The following is a 24,434-nucleotide window of genomic DNA, read 5'->3' as shown; positions in this document are numbered from 1 at the left end:
CACTTGTTGGCCCTTTTGCCTTCACTCTGCGGTCCAGCTCACCCCAAACCATCTCGATTGGGTTCAGGTCTGGTGACTGTGGAGGCCAGGTCATCTGGTGTAGCACCCCATCACTCTCCTTCTTGGTCAAATAGCCCTTACACAGCCTGGAGGTGTGTTTGGGGTCATTGTCCTGTTGAAAAATAAATGATGGTCCAACTAAACGCAAACCGGATGGAATAGCATGCCGCTGCAAGATGCCGTGGTAGCCATGCTGGTCCAGTATGCCTTCAATTTTGAATAAATCCCCAACAGTGTCACCAGCAAAGCACCCCCACACCATCACACCTCCTCCTCCATGCTTCACGGTGGGAACCAGGCATGTAGAGTCCATCCGTTCACCTTTTCTGCGTCGCACAAAGACACGGTGGTTGGAACCAAAGATCTCAAATTTGGACTCATCAGACCAAAGCACAGATTTCCACTGGTCTAATGTCCATTCCTTGTGTTCTTTAGCCCAAACAAGTCTCTTCTGCTTGTTGCCTGTCCTTAGCAGTGGTTTCCTAGCAGCTATTTTACCATGAAGGCCTGCTGCACAAAGTCTCCTCTTAACAGTTGTTGCAGAGATGTGTCTGCTGCTAGAACTCTGTGTGGCATTGACCTGGTCTCTAATCTGAGCTGCTGTTAACCTGCGATTTCTGAGGCTGGTGACTCAGATAAACTTATCCTCAGAAGCAGAGGTGACTCTTGGTCTTCCTTTCCTGGGGCGGTCCTCATGTGAGCCAGTTTCTTTGTAGCGCTTGATGGTTTTTGCAACTGCACTTGGGGACACTTTAAAAGTTTTCCCAATTTTTCGCACTGACTGACCTTCATTTCTTAAAGTAATGATGGCCACTCGTTTTTCTTTACTTAGCTGCTTTTTTCTTGCCATAATACAAATTCTAACAGTCTATTCAGTAGGACTATCAGCTGTGTATCCACCTGACTTCTGCACAACACAACTGATGGTCCCAACCCCATTTATAAGGCAAGAAATCCCACTTATTAAACCTGACAGGGCACACCTGTGAAGTGAAAACCATTTCCGGTGACTATCTCTAGAAGCTCATCAAGAGAATGCCAAGAGTGTGCAAAGCAGTCATCAAAGCAAAAGGTGGCTACTTTGAAGAACCTAGAATATAAGACATATTTTCAGTTGTTTCACACTTTTTTGTTAAGTATATAATTTCACATGTGTTAATTCATAGTTTTGATGCCTTCAGTGTGAATGTACAATTTTCATAGTCATGAAAATACAGAAAAATCTTTAAATGAGAAGGTGTGTTCAAACTTTTGGTCTGTACTGTGTATATATATATATATATATATATATATATATATATATATATATATACACATTATTTTTGTAAGCACCCAACCTTTGATTGTTTGGTCACTGGAATGCAGGATAATGGGGCAAATCACTGTGAAGCCCGGCTGTGGGGATAACAGAATGACAGTGGTGATGGGTATTGTTCATTTAAATGCTGCCGTCAGTGGTATTTAAATGGTTAAGCAGCAGTGATCTGAGCTGGCTCTGGTTGGTGGCAGGCGCTGGCAGCGACATACAGCTGGCACCTGCCCCATGTGGAGCATGCACAGCTTGGCAGATACTAATCTGCAGACTGTTGGTGCCGGACAATCCCTTTTAAGAAGTCATTCTGCCTAACTTGAGCTGCATTGTTGATGACGCCCTTCTTAAAGGCGCAGTTAGATGCCATCACTTAATTATTATTGGGGGTCCGACACCTTGGACCCCCAACAATCCTGAAAATGAACTGTGGGACATCTCTATTCACGCTGCAGGAATTGCCCTTGAGGAAAAACTATGCATGCAGCAAGTAAAATAGACATTGGGTTTATGATCCTTTCATAGTGATAATCAACCAGCATGAAGATTGCAGTGAAAATATCATTTTTTTTATTGTTTTCTTGCTGTGTGACAATTCTCAGAAAGACAACTACTTGTATTGTGCACATAAATTATTATTTCTGTCACTAACAAACATCTTTTATGTTTTCTAGTAAGATTTATGAAGTGTAAAGTACTTTCCCAGCGGATATCAAAACTAGCAGAAGATGTACATTTATAGCAACATAAAGAGCCAGAGAAAAGATCCCGTGTGCCGTTGGCAACTCAGTCATCCCACTCATCGTCATCGTCATCCTCCGCTCCTTCGTCATCATCTTCATCTAAAGACACAGAAGGCACGGTGAGTATTTATAACAATTGGTGGTGGGGTGGGTAATAGCAACCCCACACCACTAAAACATTGGTTGCATCAGGGCATAAAACACTTGACACATGATTTTTAGGATGGTGAGAAATACCTGAAGAATGGATCACTTTGCTTCTCTTTTGCATTACATGCATGAGCGCTCCCACCAGCCCCTCGGAGCTTGCATTAGACTGAGGAGAGGTGGGCACGTCCGCTGGTTCTGTCACCTGAAAAGCAAAGCAAAATTATTCAAAATGTATTTTTATTTTTTTTTTAATAGATAGTTCTGTGTATTATCAAGTCCACTCCATTAATGTGCAAAATTTTAAAGGAGTTGTCCGACATAAAACAAACAAAAAAAAGAAATACAGAAGTGAGAAATGGATAAGAAATTAATAAAATGATGTGTACTCGCCTGTACTAACATCATTTCTACAATGGGACAAGAAGCGATGACGCCCTGTTCTGTAGTCTCTTGACTGCTGAGGCCCATGTCTGGCTGCAGCAATCTGGTGACTGAAGTTCGGGGCGTCATCGCTTCTTGTCCCATCGGAGCAGCCTCCGCAGGAGCTGCAGGGATTGGAGCAGGGGAGTTTAGATCATTTTGTCTGATAATCTCTTTTAAAGCTTTGGGTCTTATTGTGAGTTGTAGTTTTCTATTATAGAGTGTAAGAGCATGATGGTCATGTCCACTAGTTGGGTCATATTGGGGGTTTTAGTGCTCCATGTATAGAGAACATTTCAGTTGTATTATGGCCGTGCCCAGTAGTCGCTTGATGATGGGGGTTGTAATGTATGTGTGTGGTTTCATGACTGCTCACCTTGTTCAGTTGGATTCCCTGTCTGATTTGGTCCAGAAGGGCTCCACGACCACCAGGGGCAGGAGATGTCTGTGGTCCTTGACCTCCTGATGTAACTGGAGGGGGCGGAGGAGGCGGTCCACCATGAAACTGAGGTTCTGGAGCTGGTGGTGGTGGTGGTGGTGGAGGTGGAGGAGGTGGACCCCCACTTCGTGGAAGCGGTGGAGCACCACCTCGTGGCGGGGGTGGAGCTCTGTGTAAATCAGAGGGAGGTGGTGGAGCAGGAGTACTGCGAGATGGCGGAGGGGGTGGAGGTGCACCAGAGCCTCGGGTTGGGGGGGGAGGTAAGGGGCCAGTTCTGCCTCTTCCCTGTGGTGGACGGGTGGGAGATAGCACAGAGCGGGAGGGTGGAGGAGGTGGTGGGGCAGAATCTGTAGAGAAAAAAATGTGGTTAGCAAACAGAAAATAACCCTATGGGATTCCAGCTTTTGGTTTTCTATAGGTTTTCCTGATTCTCCCCGCATGTCCAATTGGAAATTGGAGCCTTTCCATGTGGATTATGTCAGCTTCATATAATGGACATGCCCCTGGGGCATCCTCACCTCTCATCATCATTTCCTCCTTTACAGCCTCCACCCCTCCATGCTGCTCTATGAAGTCGTAGATCAGCTTTGAGGTCTCTGCGTCTTGTAGTTGCGCTTCGCTTATCCCTGCCTTGCTGAAAAGATTGAGCAGTGCTGGATCCAACTCGTTTACCTGGTTGTAAGGTTATAGAAGGGGGGCACCATGAGACCAGGGATGGGGGACACAGTCAGAAACCTGCATTTAATGGGGCACAATCAAAACTTTTGCAACTTCAGAATTTTCTTTTGTGTTTTGGTTGCTCTCCATTTTCAAGATCTGTTTGTTTGCAGTGAACATAAGCACTTTCCCTTTACTGTGACTTTTCTGCAATTATTCTAATGTATCATTTTAGGCAATCCTCTATAAACAGTGCGAAAAATCCTCTACTGTCCCGGATTGTTGGCTGATGGCTCTTATCTACACTGATACATTATATCAAACTACATCTGCATGAGAGTAGCAATAGGTGAGTGTCTAGAACAACTTTTCATTCACTGATTCTGAGCAGAGGAATTCATCAAAGGCTTTGCACCACTTTTATGGCACAGATAATTTTCTCGTTCCAGCGTACTCCATATTGGCGCTAACATTCAAAACTTTTTTCACCTCTCAAACTTTTCTGTGTGCAGTGGAGAGACAAGGGAGCCCATATATAAAAAGGTGGAAGGTACTGGACATACTTACATCATATCCATTATTTGGATCCCAGCCAACATGAGAGACATGCCTGTAAAAAAGCAACAGATATTATGTTGTGTACACTGTAACGAACCCACCCCAGTAAGTAGGGGATCACATACTATAACACTATTGGTGTAGACCTAGGTATTGCCCTGCCGAGGTGTTCCTCCAGCATAGTGCATACTGATGTGGCCATTGCCACCACCTCTATTCTGAGACTGTTACACAGCCCTAGGAATGCTGTCAATGAGGGGCCCAGGAAACCAAGAGGCCCCCCAACTTGTAGTAATGGCAGTATTTCAGGAGTTTTAGCTGCTGCTTGTGTACAGGCCTGTCTGTTCTTACTTGAAACCACTCGGTGCTCCGATATCGGCCTTGGAGAATTTCTTCTTCCCCTTTTTGCTCTTGGATTTATCACTGGGTACGGGAAGGGCTCGGTATCTTTCCAACGTGATATCTGGGTTTTGGATACTGACTGCCGTCATGTTAAGGCTGGGGTTCTGAATCGGTGAATGAGGTTGTGGACTTGGAGGACCTAGAGCGATTAGCAGGTATTAAAGCCTTGCACAAAGCTAAAATATCCACCCCAAGCAGAGCTATGGCTTCCACCCCAGGCTGTACCCATCTGATGTTGGTAATGCAGATACTCACATTTCCTTTTTTATCTTACCATTGGAGAATTGTCCTGGCGGTGGGGGTAGGGGGAGGGTATTTCTCCTTTCTGCAAATAGTAGAAAAAGAAGCAATTACTTACTTGTTATCCTCTTGCGTGCACCCAATCTCGGGTGGCATCCCACTTACCGTCTGACACTGGCGGAGGATGTGGAAGCGCTTGGCGTTTTTCTGAAAGAATATGACATGATAATGTAAGCTGCACAGATATCACAACAGGGGCGTAACGTCATAAATACCCTGATGCTCCTGCTCTCTGAAGAGGGGGGATACAATAGAGGGGGTTCTCCTTTCTGTTATCTACGGCTAAGCACTCCTTTCATAGTATGATTTATCATTACTCCTCTGAATGTTATATGTGCTAAGGTGGCATTTGGGCATCATAGGGTTTATTGATGGGTTGCCACCGTTTCCTTCTATAACTAGGTCTGTGTGTGCACCATTTACATTACAGCCTGATGCCCCTATAACATTTTCCTTTAGTCGTAGTTTATTTCTGCAAGCTTCACACATCAATACATTGGTGCCACCTAGCAATCGGAAACATTTCACCTCCACTTTATACCTTGTCTGTGTTGTCTCTTTTGCAGTTTTTCTTCGACAACAGCTCGAAATACTTCAGCTTCCTCTTCATTGGCAAAATTCAGACCAGCCTGGCATTCCTTGGGGTAGAGTGCTCAGTGTTACATTCATGGATTTGGCAAGGCAGCTAAGCTCCACTTTTGGAAGTGATTGTTATAGGGGACACAGAGATTAATGACAGTCACAGGATACGAGTCCCACCGTAGCAGGCGGTTGCGGGTCAGGGGATTCTGTTTTGCACTCAGGTGGAGAACATCTTTGATACATATACTGTATGGCTGCTTAGTCTGTGGATATAACATGTCAGTGTTGGGAATTTGTCTTTAAGGAAACACTTTGGACCGATTCACTGTTTATGCCCAGGGCACAGCCTGAGGAGTGCAGGACAGGGATTTAAAGGGACTGAAGCAACAGAAAATTACTTATTGTTTAAATCATTGTTTTTTATTCTGTTACAGTACTTTTTTAAATGTTTTGGTAAGTCTTTTCATTGTTCAGATCATATTAAAAACAAAAAAAAAACTCTTGCAGTTTTCACACTGGCCTCTAAGCCTAATATTAAACTCCTACTTACTGTTCTGTAGAGGAAAATCACATGAATATACACTGGCCTTGACCCATTGTTTTCTACAGGAGAGTTTTCTAGATATGTTTTGATATGTGCAGGGAGGGGGAAGAGGTGAGATGTGACATGATCTATTGGTGATGGTGGATCTTGTTATCTACTATATAAAGTGGTGTTATCAGTCATTGTCACAGCTCACCTTCTCCCCCTCTTGTAAATGACAGATAACACCTATATACAGTAGATTTCACAGGAGTCACCATTCACAATTGGTGATATCAGAGTTCACCTCCTCCTCTATAAGGACTGATAACTAGTGATGAACAAGCACTAAAATGCTCGGGTACTCGTTGTTTGAGTCGAGCAAATTATAATGCTCGGTCCGAGTAACGAGCCCAATGTAAGTCTGTGGGAAACTCGAGCATTTTTCCAGCGGCTCCCCCCGGCCTAAAAATTGCCCAAATCGATGGAAACAGTGCTCAGATGACATGGGAACAGCATGGGGAAGACCCCTGAAAGCATTTCTGACTCCCAGGTCACTGCTGTCAACAACATTGTCAGAGATATTACACCACTTTTACGGACTCACAATCAAACATACAAAAACAAAACCAAAATGGATTTTCCTGGGAAATATGTTAAGGAACATCCTTTCCAGGATAATGACTTGTATATAAGGCAAAATAAATAACCAAAACCAAAAATGCTCCTCCACACCTTGGGCTATGTTCACACGTAGCATTTTTGATGCGTTTTTGCACTTTTGCATTGCTTTCAACCAAGACAAATGCATTCACCGGGAAATGTCATTTTAACATTTTACAACATTATCTGGCCATGTGGTGTGTGACACATCATCAGACACATCCTGTTTCATTTATAAAGGGGGGATTGTGAAAGTCACAAACACTATTTTTACAGCCTTACTATTCTTAGAGGGCCAGAAGTCGGCCCTCGCTATTGTTAGAGAGCCATCAGCCGGCTATGCTTTGTTATTTTCATTATTAACGAGTGGGTCTCCTATACTGTTATTGTGTATGCAGCGACTGCAAGGGCTTCCAAAAATTTGGACGCAACCCAATACCCCTTTGAAGAGACATAGAGGAGGGTCTCAGTAAAAAAAATGTTCCCATTATAAAGGAGCGGGTCTCCTATAGTGGTAATGCCCATGCTGTGACTGCAAGGGCTGCCAAAATTTGGGAAACACCCCACTAACAATTTAAAGACACATATTGCTGGGCCACAGTAACGAGTACGACATGTTCCCATTAGAAAGGAGAGGGTCTGCTATTCAGTTATACGGTATGCTGTGAGTGTAACGGCTGCCAAAATTTAGGATAAACCCTACTAACAGTTTAAAGACACATAGAGCTGGGCCACAGTAACGACATGTTCCCCATTAGAAAGGAGAGGGTCTCCCATACTGTTGCCTATGCAGTGAAGCAACAGCTGCCAAAAATTTGGAGGAACTCCAATGCCCCTTGCAAGAGACGTAGAGGTCGGAGGGCCTCCTGAAAACAATGTTCCCATTATTAGGAAGTGGGTCTCCCATACTGTTTGCCTATGCAGTGAAGCAACAGCTGCCAAAAATTTGGGGGAACTCCAATGCCCCTTGCAAGAGATGTAGATGTGTTGATATGGTACATATGGTAGTGATATGGTGGTGGAGGATGAGGATGCGGAGAAGGAGGAGGACAAGAACAAATAGACAAAATCAGGAAGTGTATACCCATGTCTGGGCGTGAAGACAGGTGCATGGGAATAGAGTTAGACCTCCCAAAAAAAAGACACTGTATTTGAGTTTATGTTACGCTGCTATTATTCGGTGGTATTGAGAAATCTGGCCAAATCCAGCCCTTGTTCATTTTTATAAGAGTCAGCCTGTCAGCATTTTCAGTTGACAGGCGGATGTGCCTATCGGTTATAATTTCACCGGCGGCACTAAAAACCCACTCTGACAAAACGCTAGCGGCAGGGCAGGTCAGGACCTCCAAGGTATAGAGAGCCAGTTCATGTCACGTGTCCAGCTTGGATACCCAATAATTATAAGGCACAGAGGAATCACGGAGGATGTTGGTATTGTCGGCAAGGTACTCCTTCAGCATCTTCCGCAACTTTTCCCTCCTTGGGAGAGTACATCGCGCATCAGGGCTTGTGCGATGGGAGGGTCTGAGAAAACAGTCCCAGAGTTTTGACAGTGTTCCTCTGCCGCTGCTCGATTGCATTTGTGCCCCTCTCGCCTGTACTCCTTGGTTGTCCAACGAACTGTGACCTCTGCCGCCAGCGTTTTCAGATGGGAATTTTTTTTAATAATTTCGCAACAAGGGCCTTCTCATACTGCCCCATTTTATTGGGCCTGTCCTGCGCGGGAATAAAAGACAGAAAGTTCTCCTTGTAGCGTAGGTCTAGAAGTGTTACCAACCAATAATGACTGTCACCCAAAATTTGGACAACGCGAGGGTCACGGGAAAGGCAGCGTAACATTAACTCAGCCATGTGTGCCAGACTTCAAAGAGGCAAGACTTCCGTGTCCTCACCAAGAGGACAACTGACTATGCTCTCCTCCTCATCCTCCTCCTCCCTGTCCTCAGGCCATCCACGCTGAACAGACGGTATGACAGTTATGCAGGTAGTACCGTTCATAGCACAGAAAATTAGCTCCTGTTCTTCCTCCTCCTCTTCCTCATTGTCACCCAATCCACATTGGGACGAGATGAGGCTGGGCTGTGTGGAATCACCCTGTATGGTTCCTTGCTCCATCTCATCGTGCTCCTCCTGCAATGTATCATCTTTAATTGTGAGCAGAGAGCATTTCAGAAGACACAGAAGCGGGATGGTGACGCTAATTATGGCGTCATCGCCGCTCACCATCTTAGTGGAGTCCTCAAAGTTTTGGAGGATGGTACATATGTCTGACATCCATGTCCACTCCTGAGGTTTTATGTGTGGAGTCTGACCTGAATACCGACGGCCTTGTTGATGCTGGCTGTCAACAACTGCCCTCTTCTGCTCACAAATCCTTCCCAACATCTGCAATGTAGAGTTCCAACGCGTGGGGACATCAGTCGGTGAGCTGGAAGCTGCAAACGCTGTTGAAGCATGGTAAGGGCGGCGGAAGCTGTAGCTGTCTTTCTAAAATGGGCACACAGGTGGCATACTTTGACAAGCAGATCCGACAGATCCGGGTAGGTTTTGAGAAACCGCTGAACCACGAGGTTAAGCACACGGTCCAGGCATGGTACGTGTGTGAGCTCGCCTCGCCTCAGGTTCCGGCCATTGTCACACACGACCATGCCTGGCTGTAGGGTCAGCGGTGTCAGCCACAGATCTCCCTGCTCTTTCAGAGCTATCCACAACTTTTCAGCATTGTGCGGTTTGTCACCTAAGCATATTAACTTCAGCACAGCCTGTTGCCGCTTTGCCGAGGCCGTGCTTCCAGCTTGCGACTGATGTGGTCATTTCGGAGATGGAGGCTGAAGAGGAGTAGGTGCAGGAGCTGTAGAATGTGGATGTTGATGCTGGCCTGGCAGGTGGTGCAAATGGCCTTTTTCGGGTTATCTGCAGAGTCTTTAAAAAATAACCAGACTCGGGAAGAACTAAAGGCCCCATCACACTTAGCGACGCTGCAACGATCCCGACAGCGATATGACCTGTCAGGGATCGTTGCTGCGTCGCTATGTGGTCGCTGGTGAGCTGTCAAACAGGCAGGCTCACCAACGATCAGGAGAGCAGCGACATCGTGGAAAGAATCTTTCCACGATGTCCTGCTCCTGGTTACGAGCCTGCTGAAGCAGGAGCAGGCTGGTAACCATGGTAAACATCGGGTTACTAGGGGCACACGCGCACCTAGTAACTCGCTGTTTATCATGGTTACCACTCTGCTACAGTGAGCGGGAGGTTACCGCTCACTTTAGCAGGCTCGTAACCATGATAAACAACGGGTTACTAGGAGCGCGTGTGCCCCTAGTAACCCGATGTTTATCATGGTTACCAGCCTGATCGCTGCTCCCGCTGGTCACACACAGCGATGTGTGCTGACCAGCGGGACGGCAACGACCAAAAAATGGTCCAGGACACTTTGCAGCGATCAGCGACCTCACAGCAGGGGCCTGATCGCTGCAAAGTGTCACACATAGCGACATTGCTGGTGAGGTCGCTGTTGCGTCACCAAAACCGTGACACAGCAGCGATCTCGCTAGCGATCTCGCTAGGTGAGACGGGGGCTTTACAGTTGTACTGGCAACTTACATCGTGTTTCCTGCCTTGTGTCTGTGGCCACCACACTGCTTCTTCCTGCCTGTTGTGGTGCTACGCCTCCCTCCCCCTGTGTGCTGCTGTCCTCGCTTTGTATGTCCCCCTGCTAGGTTGGGTCAGTTACTATATCATCCACCACCTCGTCTTCCACTTCCACACCCTGGTCCTCTTCTTGACTTTCTGGCAATTGTGTCTCATCATCATCATCCACCTCCTGCGACAGTAATTGCACTTTCCCACTGTCGCCTTTGTGTGACCGTGGCTGCTCCAATATTTGGGCATCGCTACACGCGTTCTCCTCTTGACTCGTTTGAAGCTGGCCGCGCGAGAAATCCGAATCTACAAATGGAAAAATGAACAGCTCTTCTGAGTGTCTAAGTGTGGGATCAGTTGTCTCTGGGCACTCGGCATGGTGGGAGGAAGGAGGATCAGGGTGAGGAATATGCGGTCCAGACTCACAGCTACTGAGACTTGACCGTGTGGAAGACAGGGTGGTGGCTGCTATGTGACTGGAAGCATTATCTGCTATCCAGCCAACAACGTTTTGACACTGCTCTGTGCTCAATAGTGGTGTTCTGCGGTCCCCTAGTAATTGGCACAGGAAGGTTGAGCGACAAGATGTGGGTGTTTGTTGTGGCACAATTTCAGCTTGCCCACGGCCACGTCCTCGGTCTCTGCATGCACCATCACCATCACGTCCACTTCCCCGCCCCTTGCCCATTTTAAATGAAGGACAATATTTTCCACGTTCACGAGAAATGGCTGACTTTGGAACGCAGTTATATGTGACACAACTGACAGAGAACCACAATTTTAAATAGCAGGCCTGTAATTTGCTAATACTTTTCTTCACAGACACCTAATGTGAATAGCTTGACCGACACACTGCAACGGAATGAAAATGGAAAAAATGGCTGATTTTGGAACACTCTTATAGGTGATATGTCTGACAGAGAACTTGACCGACACACTGCTACAGACTGGAAAAGGAGGCCAATATTTTCCATGTTCAGTTTAAATTTCTAAAAATTTTTTATTGCTGAAATATAGAACAGATCTGGCTGTATTCTGCAGTGAGAACAAACAAATAGATCAGAAAAATCGTGTACTCTGGATTGCTTTTTAAGCAAATAACCAGGATTAAGATCAATTTTTTTTTCCCCTGGCCCCTGATATCTGGGGCTATGTCTACAGATATCTGTAATTATTACAGCTACAGCAGCAGCAAGGCAGGACGTTCAATGGACCCTCTTGTGCTGTATCATACACTGCAGTCTGCCACATACACTGCCTGCCTGCCTAGCACTGAATATATGCAGCTGGATTAGTCCTCAGAAGGACTGTTAGTTCAGTTGTGTGTATATATATATATATATATATATATATGTTGTAGAATACCTTTACTAACTATAAAGAAGCAAATCTCTCCCTAGCTCAGCAGCACCTCTCCCTACTGCCTGATTCCGGGGTAGACTGTGACGAGCATGGCGGCGCCAGGTCTTATATATACCTGATGATGCTGTGCGGCCAGCCAATCACTGTAATGCCCACAACCAACATGGCTACGGCATTACAGTGCGTGGCAGGCAATCCCTGCATGTTCATTTGCTCTCTAAAGAGCGCCAAACATGCAGGGATGGGACCCGAGCTCCCACCCGAGCAACCCGGAAATACTCACCGAGCTTGTTGAGCAGTGAGATGTTCGGGCGAGTACCGAGCAGTGGCGAGCACGTTCACTCATCAATACTGATAACATCTCTATATACAGTATATAACACAGAAGCCACCATTCACATTAAGCGATGTACCAGCTCACCCTCCTGTAAATCACCTATTATGAATGGTGGCTCCTGTGTTATCTGCTGTATATAGAGGTGTTATCAGTCATTGTACAGGAGGAGGAGGAGGTGAGCTGTGACATCACCTATTGTGAATGGTGGCTCCTGTGTTATCTGCTGTATATAGAGGTGTTATCAGTCATTGTACAGGAGGAGGAGGTAATCTTTGACATCATCTGTTGTGAATGGTGGCTCCTGTGTAATCTACTGTGTATGGAGGTGTTACCTTTGTAATTATATCCGTGATGCTAATGAGACTGGTGAAAAGTCATCTGTGCAGAATTATTGGGCTTAGTGGTCGGTGTGAAAATTGCCAGTTTTCTGTTTTTTTGCTAGTGATATGGAAAATTAACAGAAAAAAAAAACATTTTAAATATGTATTCTGTTTTAAAATCATATATATTTTTTTTCCGTAAAAATCTGGTTTAAACCATCAGTCATATTCTGACCACCACACATCCCCTTTAAAGTGCACCACAGTGAGTGTCCGTGTGTCATGCTCTGCCCCTTCAGGCCTGTAATGGGTATAACACAATATGCGACTTTTACCCGCAGCCTTCTTACATAGGGTTGGCTTGCTTCACTTGGCTGGTACATCATGGCTTATGAATGATGGACCTCCAGAGCTGCATTTATATTCTGCTCTTATTCTTATTGGCTGGACACAGCTGAGATGTAGTGCTTGTCCTCAACAATGTACAATTGGGTGCATTGTATAAAATTGCTTCCATGTTAGGGGCATCCCTATTCACAAAGTGCTATCCCAGATGGCTACCATATGTATTGTGAATGCAGCTCTATATGTGACTAGAGAAGGAGCACGGAAATGTTTACTTTACTTCCAGAGATTATTTATATCTGTGCCACACCAGAATCACATGAAAAGATATATTGGATATAGCTGCAAGAAATGTACCACACACACACACACACACACACACACACCTCCACACCCCCTCCCTCACAGCGTTATTTCTTCCTGCTTTGACATCCAGATCATCCATATCAGCATCTTGAGATGATAATTAGGGAGCAGTGACTGTATAGATATGACACACAAACATCATGGACTGAGACTAGTGAGTATACAGACTTACATCTGAGGGGAAGGTGTGGAAATACGGACAGGGAGTGAGATACATGAGCTGCTGGAAAAGCTCCTGCTCCCAAATCAGCTTTTCTTCCTGCAAAATAAAGAAGTGACACAAGTTCAGGCTGCAGCCGTACCCGGGATATTCCTGCTGTCTCGTATCTGTCTAGGTGGTCCCTGTTCCTGGCTTTGTGCCGGCAGCAGGCGATGCTTGCCCATACTTTGTATTCTTCAGTGTTTGCTGCTTTCTCGCCTAGCTTTGTCTACTGGACCCTGATAAATGATCATTTGTATTTTCCCTATACTTTGCACTGCAGTTCTGTGGGTTTACATTGGCCACTGTAAATCAACAGCTCAGTTTAAAGGCATAGTATGGTGAGCCTCTCCTATGTCAGTCTTCCTGAATTTATTATTATTATTATTTATTATTATATTGCCATTTATTCCATGGTGCTTTACATGTGAAAAAGGGGGTATAGATAGCAAAAACAGTTCCAATAATCTTGAACAAAATTTATCATAAACATAATTTGTGTTTTAGAGAAAATCTGTAATAACTTTCTGAACAGCAAATCATCCAATTGATGGAGCTGTTTTGGGAACCTGGATTGTATTGCTGCACATGTAGTCATAATTGTAGGAGCGGCCGTATTGGTTGCCACTGTGTGATACATACCGTGACGTCATAGATCCGGATAAAATAGGAGCGCTTGGGATTGTCTTTCACCAGACACACAACGCCACAGCTCTGCTTTATCCAGTGATCATTACTCGGTGACAGCAGTAACTGAACCACGGTGGTTGCCAAAGTCTGAGGATGTAAGAATTACGGGGTTAAAACAGATTTGTGAATGACAAAGTTGCACCAGTTTGTGTATATATCCGTAATCAGAGTATTATACATTTATGTAGGAGACATGATCAGGGGCCCATATGCTGCACCACATGGACTCTTTTGAAGGAGGAGGAGCTTCTGATCAATCCTCATTTCTGATTGGATTAAAAAAGTTCCCTTCCAGCCATCATTTGACTCCCTTTAATGAGTCCCGCCACCTCTAGGTAAACATCATGCTGCACTGGACAGCCCTTGTGAATTCTTAAACCAGTTTCCCATTCAAGTTTCCTGTTGTGGCTTCGGCCCGCTGTGTGTTTTTACAGTATGACTCGGCACGTCTTTGTCTGTTCCAAGACCAAACTCAGAAGAATGGACACCAACATTTACCTCTGCCTTCATAACAGAAAGGATAACACACACATATATATATATATATATATATATATATATATATATATATATATATATATATATATATATATATATATACATATATACATATACACTGCTCAAAAAAATAAAGGGAACACTGAAATAACACATCCTAGATCTGAATGAATGAAATATTCTCATTGAATACTTTGTTCTGTACAAAGTTGAATGTGCTGACAACAAAATCACACAAAAATCATCAACGGAAATCAAATTTATTAACCAATGGAGGCCTGGATTTGGAGTCACCCCCAAAATTAAAGTGGAAAAACACACTACAGGCTGATCCAACTTTGATGCAATGTCCTTAAAACAAGTCAAAATGAGGCTCAGTATTGTGTGTGGCCTCCACGTGCCTGTATGACCTCCCTACAACGCCTGGGCATGCTCCTGATGAGGTTGCGGATGGTCTCCTGTGGGATCTCCTCCCAGACCTGGACTAAAGCATCCGCCAACTCCTGGACAGTCTGTGGTGCAACGTGACGTTGGCGGATGGAGCGAGACATGATGTCCCAGATGTGCTCAATTGGATTCAGGTCTGGGGAACGGGCGGGCCAGTCCATAGCTTCAATGCCTTCATCTTGCAGGAACTGCTGACACACTCCAGCCACATGAGGTCTGGCATTGTCCTGCATTAGGAGGAACCCAGGGCCAACCGCACCAGCATATGGTCTCACAAGGGGTCTGAGGATCTCATCTCAGTACCTATTGGCAGTCAGGCTACCACTGGCGAGCACATGGAGGGCTGTGCGTCCCTCCAAAGAAATGCCACCCCACACACTTACTGACCCACTGCCAAACTGGTCATGCTCAAGGATGTTGCAGGCAGCAGATCGCTCTCCCCGAGGTCTCCAGACTCTGTCACGTCTGTTACATGTGCTCAGTGTGAACCTGCTTTCATCTGTGAAGAGCACAGGGCGCCAGTGGCGACTTTGCCAATCCTGGTGTTCTGTGGCAAATACCAAGCGTCCTGCACGGTTTTGGGCTATGAGCACAACCCCCATCTGTGGACGTCGGGCCCTCATACCACCCTCATGGAGTCGGTTTCGAACCGTTTGTGCAGACACATGCACATTTGTGACCTGCTAGAGGTCATTTTGCAGGGCTCTGGCAGTGCTCCTCCTGTTCCTCCTTGCACAAAGGCGGAGGTAGCAGTACTGCTGCTGGGTTGTTGCCCTCCTACGGCCCCCTCCACATCTCCTGGTGTACTGGCATGTCTCCTGGTAGCGCCTCCAGCCTCTGGACACTACGCTGACCGACACAGCAAACCTTTTTGCCACAGCTCGCATTGATGTGCCATCCTGGATGAGCTGCACTACCTGAGCAACTTCTGTGGGTTGTAGAGTCCGTCTCATGCTACCACGAGTGTGAAAGCACAACCAACATTCAAAAGTGACCAAAACCAGCCTGAAAGCATTGGTACTGAGATGTGGTCTGTGGTCCCCACCTGCAGAACCACTCCTTCATTCCTCTACTCTATTCCATTTGCATAACAGCAGGTGAAATTGATTGTCAATCAGTGTTGCTTCCTAAGTGGACAGTTTGATTTCACAGAAGTTTGATTTACTTGGAGTTATAACTTGTTGTTTAAGTGTCCCCTTTATTTTTTTGAGCAGTGTGTGTGTGTGTATATCTATCTATCTATCTATCTATCTATCTATCTATCTATCTATCTATCTATCTATACATATATATACAATGCTGCCCAAAAGTATTGGCACCCCTGCAATTCTGTCAGATAATACTCAGTTTCTTCCTGAAAATGATTGCAATCACAAATTCTTTGGTATTATTATCTTCATTTAATTTGTCTTCAATGAAAAAACACAAAAAGAATTATCCTAAAGCCAAATTGGATACAATTCCACACCAAATCTAAAAAAGGGGGTGGACTAAAGTATTGGCATGTGATGCTTCTCTAATTCGTGTAATTAACAGCACCTGTAACTTACCTGTGGCACCTAACAGGTGTTGGCAATAACTAAATCACACTTGCAGCCAGTTAACATGGATTAAAGTTGACTCAACCTCTGTCCTGTGTCCTTGTGTGTACCACATTGAGCATGGAGAAAAGAAAGAAGACCAAAGAACTGTCTGAAGACTTGAGAAACCAAATTGTGAGGAAGCATGAGCAATCTCAAGGCTACAAGTCCATCTCCAAAGACCTGAATGTTCCTGTGTCTTCCGTGCACAGTGTCATCAAGAAGTTTAAAGCCCATGGCACTGTGGCTAACCTCCCTAGATGTGGACGGAAAAGAAAAATTGACGAGAGATTTCAACGCAAGATTGTGCTGATGGTGGATAAAGAACCTCGACTAACATCCAAACAAGTTCAAGCTGCCCTGCAGTCCGAGGGTACAACAGTGTCAACCCGTACTATCCGTCGGCGTCTGAATGAAAAGGGACTGTATGGTAGGATACCCAGGAAGACCCCACTTCTTACCCCGAGACATAAAAAAGCCAGGCTGGAGTTTGCCAAAACTTACCTGAGAAAGCCTAAAACGTTTTGGAAGAATGTTCTCTGGTCAGATGAGACAAAAGTAGAGCTTTTTGGGAAAAAGCATCAACATAGAGTGTACAGGAAAAAAAAAAGAGGCATTCAAAGAAAAGAACACGGTCCCTACAGTCAAACATGGCGGAGGTTCCCTGATGTTTTGGGGTTGCTTTGCTGCCTCTGGCACTGGACTGCTTGACCGTGTGCATGGCATTATGAAGTCTGAAGACTACCAACAAATTGTGCAGCATAATGTAGGGCCCAGTGTGAGAAAGCTGGGTCTCCCTCAGAGGTCATGGGTCTTCCAGCAGGACAATGACCCAAAACACACTTCCAAAAGCACTATAAAATGGTTTGAGAGAAAGCACTGGAGACTTCTAAGGTGGCCAGCAATGAGTCCAGACCTAAATCCCATAGAACACCTGTGGAGAGATCTCAAAATGGCAGTTTGGAGAAGGCACCCTTCAAATATCAGGGACCTGGAGCAGTTTGCCAAAGAAGAATGGTCTACAATTCCAGCAGAGCATTGTAAGAAACTCATTGATGGTTACCGGAAGCGGTTGTTCGCAGTTATTTTGGCTAAAGGTTGTGCAACCAAGTATTAGGCTGAGGGTGCCAATACTTTTGTCTGGCCCATTTTTGGAGTTTTGTGTGAAATGATCAATGATTTGATTTTTGCTTCATTCTCTTTTGTGTTTTTTCCTTGCAAGCAAATTAAATGAAGATAATAAGACCAAAGAATTTGTGATTGCAATCATTTTCAGGAAGAAACTGAGTATTATCTGACAGAATTGCAGGGGTGCCAATACTTTAATACTTTTGGCCACTACTGTGTATATATATATATATATATATATATATATATATATATATATATATATAATATATATATATGTGTGTATATATATATATATATATATATATATATATATATATATATATATATATATATATATATAATATTATGTGCAGCAGTGCTTGAAAAAGTATGCATAGTCCTTGAAGTTTTCCACATTACACTCAGAAACGTAAAGAGTAAACGTTGTTTTGATTCTTATTTCATAAATCAATAGTACAAATGAAAATAAAAAACTTTGTAACATATCTTAACTTTGTAATATGTCTTATCAGATAAAGCTGCTTCTTTCTTTGACAAAATTGATCAGTCATTATCAAAATTCTCAATTCTGAGGTAAAATCTGTATTCAGTGAAGACTTTTTCCATCCCCACAACAGCACCGTATGAGAGAGAGGATACGCCTCCAAGGACAGGAAATATACAGATTTAAAAGGCAGAGCCTCTCCTCCCACTTCAATGGTTTCCTGTCCTTGGAGGGAGACCTACAGCCCTGGAGACCCCAGGGATTCCGGATTCACTTCTCCCCTAGTTGGGGGAATGGGGGGGGGATAAGCTAAAACGCCACTGTATACTGGGGAGAGCTGATAGTGCTCTCCTCTGCAGCAGACCGGATTCCTCTCTCACCTAGCGATCGTGGGAGTTCCTGTCAAATTTTCCAAGGGTGGGAGGGATGGAGGTGCAGTCCGCAGTTTTGCATACTTATCGGGGCCCCAGATGCCCTGTTCCACAGGAGCATGCCGCGGTCCAGGCTGGAAGAAGCCTCAGTACATCGCGCTCGCATGCGCACAGGGAGGAAGTGGTCAGCCTCTGACGTCACTTCCGGGGGTGTGTCTAAGGAGCAGGGTCGACAATAAAGACGGGAAATTACACAAAAAAATGGCACCTGCTAGTATATAAGGTGTTCCTCCCCTACCATTCTTAGCTGCACCACCAGTGATCTTGTGGAGAGAATGGAGGAGGAGAGTCAAATTAAAGATCTTGCAGAAGGGGCAGCCCCTCCATGCACTGTAGTTCTTGCTACTGAAGTGGATGAGTTAAACTCCCCTTTTTTTTCTTCACCTTTTTTATGCTGTGCCCTTGGATATGTTTTATAGGGCAAGTTTAGGAAAGCCGCCCTTGTTTTCCAGCAGAGGACGCAGATAAACTAGTCAGGGCTACAATGAATATTGAGGTGCTGCTGATAATATTTTATGTACTGTAGGTGGGTGGAGCTCTTCCTCTAACTCCTCCCATCTACATAGAATTGTATTCATAGCAACTGCCATCTGTCCTTGATGGGGGAACCTTCTTCGGGATCGGCGGTACCTGAAGAAAAGAAGATGTTCCCAGGCCTGGCTGGTCAATTCAGGCAGCGATCCCTTCTCTGCTGTGGCTTTTACAGGGGTCCTTGAAGAGCTGCAGTGGGTCCGGGGGGACTTTCACTGTAGCAGCGCCATTCTGTGTAGTCAGCCAGCTTTCACTTGTGCCATGGAGTTGCGTCCTGATGACTTCTGCGCCAGAGACGTTTGATTTGACCTCGAGGTGGTTTTATCACTTCCGAGGTGGGACCGGAAGAGGCAACAGAAGTGATGAGCTATATCTGACAGGTCCCACATTTAAAATTCGGTTAGACCACCAGTCGAGCGGATTCCTTTGCACTGGCAGTCCCTCCAAGCGGAGTGGAGTAGACACAACCGGAGCAGCGGCAGCAGCAACAAGAGCCCCAGCGGGAGCATGTGGAGCGTCAGCGGCCCTGTGGCAGCGGTAGTCGCTCAGTTGGAAGAAGTGGTGCCAGAAGAGACAGCGGGACCAGTCTGCAAAGCCACAGCTCCAGTAAAGTGGATCTTGAGATAATGGATGAATCCACAGCCTCCAGAGGAGATCTCTCAGCCGGTATGATTCCTCCTCCAAATCCGGTACCTTTTGATTACTTCTGAGTGGAGTGGTAAGTGATCTTTGAGGAAGTTCCCTTTATAATAGGGCTTCTCATGTAATTTTATTGTCACGGAAAACCTAGGAAATCTGTAACGAAGTCTAATCACAGGAAATGTGCGCTCTCTGAAGAGCGGTTGCCTAATTCATGGCAGAAAAGTTTTGTCCTTTGCCTCTGAATTAAAATCTATCATTAGGGCAGAGGTAAAAAAAAAATCCCTGAATTTCCTATCCCAAGGGGAAGGAGGAAAGTATAGGAAAAGTAAAAGGTCTATGAGATTAGATTATCCCCAGAGTCAGATGTATCTGACAATTCAGAAGATAAATATGTGTCCTCTTCTACTTCATCATCGGATGACGGTACAGGAGGACATCACTGTTTATCTGTAGAGGATACAGATAAGTTAATAAAGGCAGTTAGATCCACGATGGATATTGTTGAGCAAAAACCCCAAAAATCATGTTTGGTTGCCTAGAATAAAGAAAGCATCAAACTTTATCTGTGAATGAAAAGATTCAAGCGCTTGTTAGGAGGGAATGGAAGAAGCCAGAAAACAGAGGTTCCTTTCCCTCTTTATTTAAGAGGAAGTAACCTTTTGATGAGGCCTTGTCATCTTCCTGGGATAAAGCCCCAAAATTAGATGTAGCCGTCTCAAAGCCATCCGAAAGGTTTGCTCTACCCTTTGAGGATATGGGCTTGCTAAAAGATCCCCTGGATAGAAAGGCGGACAGCTTTCTTAAAGATACCTGGGAATCCTCAGCTGGAGCTTTGAAACCAGCTATATTAGCGACATAGCGGCATGTACTGCGAGGTCTTTGATGAACTGGTTGGATCGCCTTGAAGGTTAGCTGAAGGATAAAGTGGCGAGGGACAATATTTTAGCCATAATTCTGTTAATGCTGGGAGCAGCTGCGTTTCTTTCAGATGATTCAGCTGATTCAATGAGACTGGCGGCTAGATTAGTGGCACTTTCTATTGCAACCCGTAGGGCTCTCTGGTTGAAATGTTGGCCAGGGGATATTCAAGCGAAGTCAAAGCTATTCTCTATACCATGTGAAGGGGAATATCTATATGGCCCAGTCCTGGACGATATTTTGGAAAAAGCAGGAGACAACAAAAAATAATTTCCTAATTTGTCTATCCCAGCTTATAGAAGATCTTTTCAAAAAGATTTAACCGGAGAAGACACCCTAGAGATCAGGTTAGATGGGATGACCAGACGAAGAAAGGTGGAGGCTTTGTTTGGAGGTCCCTCCCATGACGGGAAGAAATCGTCCCAGTTAGTCCTGTCCCCAGGTGTGGGGAAAGCTCTCCCTCTTTTTCCTTGCCTGAGAAAAGATATCTTCGAACAACTGGATTCTCAGCCTAGGCCTAAGGCTAGAATTTCAGTCCGTTCTCCGGAGGAAGTTTACTCTGACTTCTCCACTGGCTTCCCCTGAGAGAACAACTAGCCTTTGAATCGGAGGTTCTGGATCTGGTGAAAAAAATCTGTCCTCCTTATACAAGAAAAGAGGGAGGAGTTTTATTCTTTTTTTTTAATAAAAAAAAACAGATGGAACTTTCAGGACAATAATCAACTTGAGAAACCTGAATAGATTCCTGAAGGTTCAAACATTCAAAATGGAGTTCGTAAGGTCAACCATAAAGTTACTTTTCCCGTTTTGCTTCATGGCGGTTCTGGATCTGAAGAATGCGTATTATCATGTGCCGAAAGTTCCTCAGGGTGGCTTTAACCATAAACGGAGTAGTCTGACACTTACGGTACAGAGCCCTTCTGTTCAGGCTGGCCCCTCGGGTTTTTACAAAAATAATAGCAGACGTCATGGCTCACCTTCGGGAGAAAAATGCATCAGTTGTCCCTGGACAACTTCCTGGTTATAGGCAATTGAGTCCATCACTGCAGTGTTCAGTTAAGAGGTTAGCCCTATCTTAAAAAAATTAGGTTGTTTCTTAAATCTAAAAAAATCAACACCTTATCCCCTAAAAGTGCAAGATTTTTAGGTCTCTTGCTGGACTCCGGGAAACAGGAATGTTGTCTTCCAGATGGCAAAATAGGAAAGATATGCAACTAGATATCAAAAGCACTAACGGTTCCTGCTATGTCCTTGCTGGGTTCTCTGACCTCATTTATCCCAGCAGTGTTATGGGCCCAGTTTCATACCAGAGAGTTGTAGTTGGACGTTCTACGAAATGAAATCACCCTGGAAGGATACCTGGAAGGAAAGATGACATCCCCGATAACAACACATTCTCTCCGTTGGTGGCTGAACATAGGAAATCTAGCCAGGGGGTGCCTTGGGTGAACCAGATTTCAAGAATGGTTACCACAGATGCAAGCCCCCAAAAGATGGGGAGCTCATTTAGGGGGTCTCCTGGTCCAGGGAGTCTTGGCAGGGGATGAAAAGTCAGTTTCTTCAAACATGAAGGCGTTACTGGCAATAGTACATGCAATAAGGAAGCTCCTATTGCCCTTGGAAGGTCACCATGTGAGAATCCGCTCTAACAATTAGGTGTCGGAGGCTTAGATAAATCATCAAGGAGGAACTCTGTCCAAATTCTTGACAGAAGTAGCAAACCGTATATTTAAGATGCCAGAGGATCATCTCCTTTCACTAACATCTCTACATATAAAGGGTAAAGAGAACTGCAAAGCAGACTTTTTGAGCCGCAGTCTGCTATGGCAGGGAGTATGGATGTTGAACCAATCAATTTTTCAATCAGATTGTGAATATGTGGGGCCTCCCGGACATAGACGTATTTGCAAACAGACGAAACAAGAAGGTGAATACATTTTGTTCCCTGAATCCCAGGGAGAATCATCAGGTTATGGATGCCTTCCTGAACACATGGAGTTACAGTCTGATGTATGCCTTTCCACCGGTGATTCTAAGTCAGTCAGTCCTGATGAAGATCAGTGAAGATAAGGCACGAGTTATCCTGATAGCACTCTTCTGGCTCAAAAGGCTGTGATTTTCCTGGTTGAGAATGTCTGTCACCGAATCATGGGTGCTTCCGGAAGCTCTGAATCTTCTCTCCCAGGGACCAATATACCATCCTCAAGTAGCCAGTTTACATTTAACAGCATGTAATTTGAAAGGTCGCTATTGAGAGACAAAGGGTTTTCTTTTAAGTCAATTTCCACCCTGCCCCAGAGTTGAAAGGCTGTCACCAATAAAATTTATAGTGCGATCTGGAGGAAATTTCTGGCCACTTCAAGAGCCAAGCGGGGAGGAGGAGTACCGGTTAGTTCTGTTTTAGAGCTCGCGCAAAGGGGTCTAGAGCAGGGTCTTTCCCCAGCACTGTTAAGGTTCATAAGTGAAATCATTGGGTTTTCCATTTTATCAAGGTTTGCTCTAGATCAAGTCTGATTTCTAGGCAAAATTTACCTCCATGGGATTTTAATCTGGTCCTTACAGCCCTGACAGATACGCCCTTTGCACCTATAGTCAGTGTTGGTCAATAGTCTCTTGATAAAGACTCCTCCTAGTAGCTTTAACATCATCCCGCAGGGCTAGCAACATCCATGCCCTGTCAATAGGTCCTCCTTTCACAGAAATCCTAAAAGATAGGGCCATTTTAAAGCCAAACCCGGCCTATCTGCCTAAAGTAGCTTCTCTGTTCCTTATGTCTTAAGAAGTAGTTCTTCCATATTTTTGTGCTAACCCCAAAAATCTCAGAGGAAAAACTTAATAGATTAGACGTTAGATGTCTGATTGAATACTTGTCAGTTACAGAGGACTGGAGAAGGAATAAATTATTTGTTTTCTTTCAGGGACCTAGGAAAGATCTTAAAGCTTTGAAGTGTACATTAGCTAGATGGATTAGGGAGACCATCAGTTTAGCTTACTCGGTGAGTGGTAGTGTTGTTTCAGAAGGGTTAAAGGGAACGTGTCACGTCCTAGCTGCCCTCTACACTGCCCCCATAGCGTGGTTAGTGATGCAAGCGTTTTTCATGAAAATTGGTGCAGCTATAATGATTTTATAATGTTTAATATACTTAGATCCTACCTGTGTTTTCAGTCATAGGGGCGTGCTTGTCATATTCAGTCATGGGCAGCACCGCATTCACTCTCACTGCTGGCGCCGTCCATGTATTTGAATCCTGCTCCCGACAAGCACTGATATTGTGGGGCGCAGGCGCACTTGTATATTTCTGGCCGCCTGTGCAGTGAGGCTGTGTGATTACCAGCTTCACTGCGCATGCGCTGGGAACATAGCCCATCATACCGCATGCGCAGTGAAGCTGTGTGATTACCAGCTTCACTGCGCATGCGCTGGGAACACAGCATGTCATAGCACATGCTCAGTGAAGCTGTGTAGTTTGCAGCTGCAGTGCACATGCGCTATGACGCTCTATTCCCCGTGCATGTGCAGTGAGGCTGTGTGATTGCCAGCTTCACTGCGCATGCACTATGACACGCTATGTTCCCCGCACAGGTGAAGCTCAGCATTCACTGTGGGGAGCGCGTCACTGAGTCATGCCTGACTTGACGTGACATCAGCGGAAGCCAGAGACGGCTGCAGCTGGGGGTCATGTGAAGCCTGTGAGTGGCCAGCAA

General features: G+C 45.0%; 1 protein-coding gene across 1 annotated transcript in view; it reads right to left on the bottom strand.

Annotated features, from left to right (window-relative positions):
- Positions 1-1,916: 1,916 nt before the first annotated feature.
- WAS (WASP actin nucleation promoting factor) overlaps positions 1,917-24,434 on the bottom strand; it is a 28,472-nt gene continuing 5,954 nt past the window's right edge. The window contains exons 2-12 of the mRNA XM_073640410.1: positions 14,020-14,154; positions 13,351-13,437; positions 5,580-5,676; positions 5,144-5,185; positions 5,013-5,063; positions 4,688-4,877; positions 4,346-4,388; positions 3,640-3,793; positions 3,059-3,468; positions 2,350-2,464; positions 1,917-2,211 (exon numbers count right to left, since the gene is read on the bottom strand). Of these exons, the coding sequence (XP_073496511.1) occupies positions 2,156-2,211; positions 2,350-2,464; positions 3,059-3,468; positions 3,640-3,793; positions 4,346-4,388; positions 4,688-4,877; positions 5,013-5,063; positions 5,144-5,185; positions 5,580-5,676; positions 13,351-13,437; positions 14,020-14,154 (1,380 nt within the window). The 3' untranslated portion in view covers positions 1,917-2,155. The remainder of the gene's footprint in view (positions 2,212-2,349; positions 2,465-3,058; positions 3,469-3,639; positions 3,794-4,345; positions 4,389-4,687; positions 4,878-5,012; positions 5,064-5,143; positions 5,186-5,579; positions 5,677-13,350; positions 13,438-14,019; positions 14,155-24,434) is intronic.

This window comes from Phyllobates terribilis, unplaced genomic scaffold (genome assembly GCF_046119375.1).
Source record: "Phyllobates terribilis strain yellow unplaced genomic scaffold, ASM4611937v1 Scaffold_7__3_contigs__length_470593459, whole genome shotgun sequence".
Lineage (NCBI taxonomy): Eukaryota > Metazoa > Chordata > Amphibia > Anura > Dendrobatidae > Phyllobates > Phyllobates terribilis.
The sequence above is the reverse complement of the archived record's forward strand: the minus strand, read 5'-3'. Positions and strand labels throughout refer to the sequence as shown.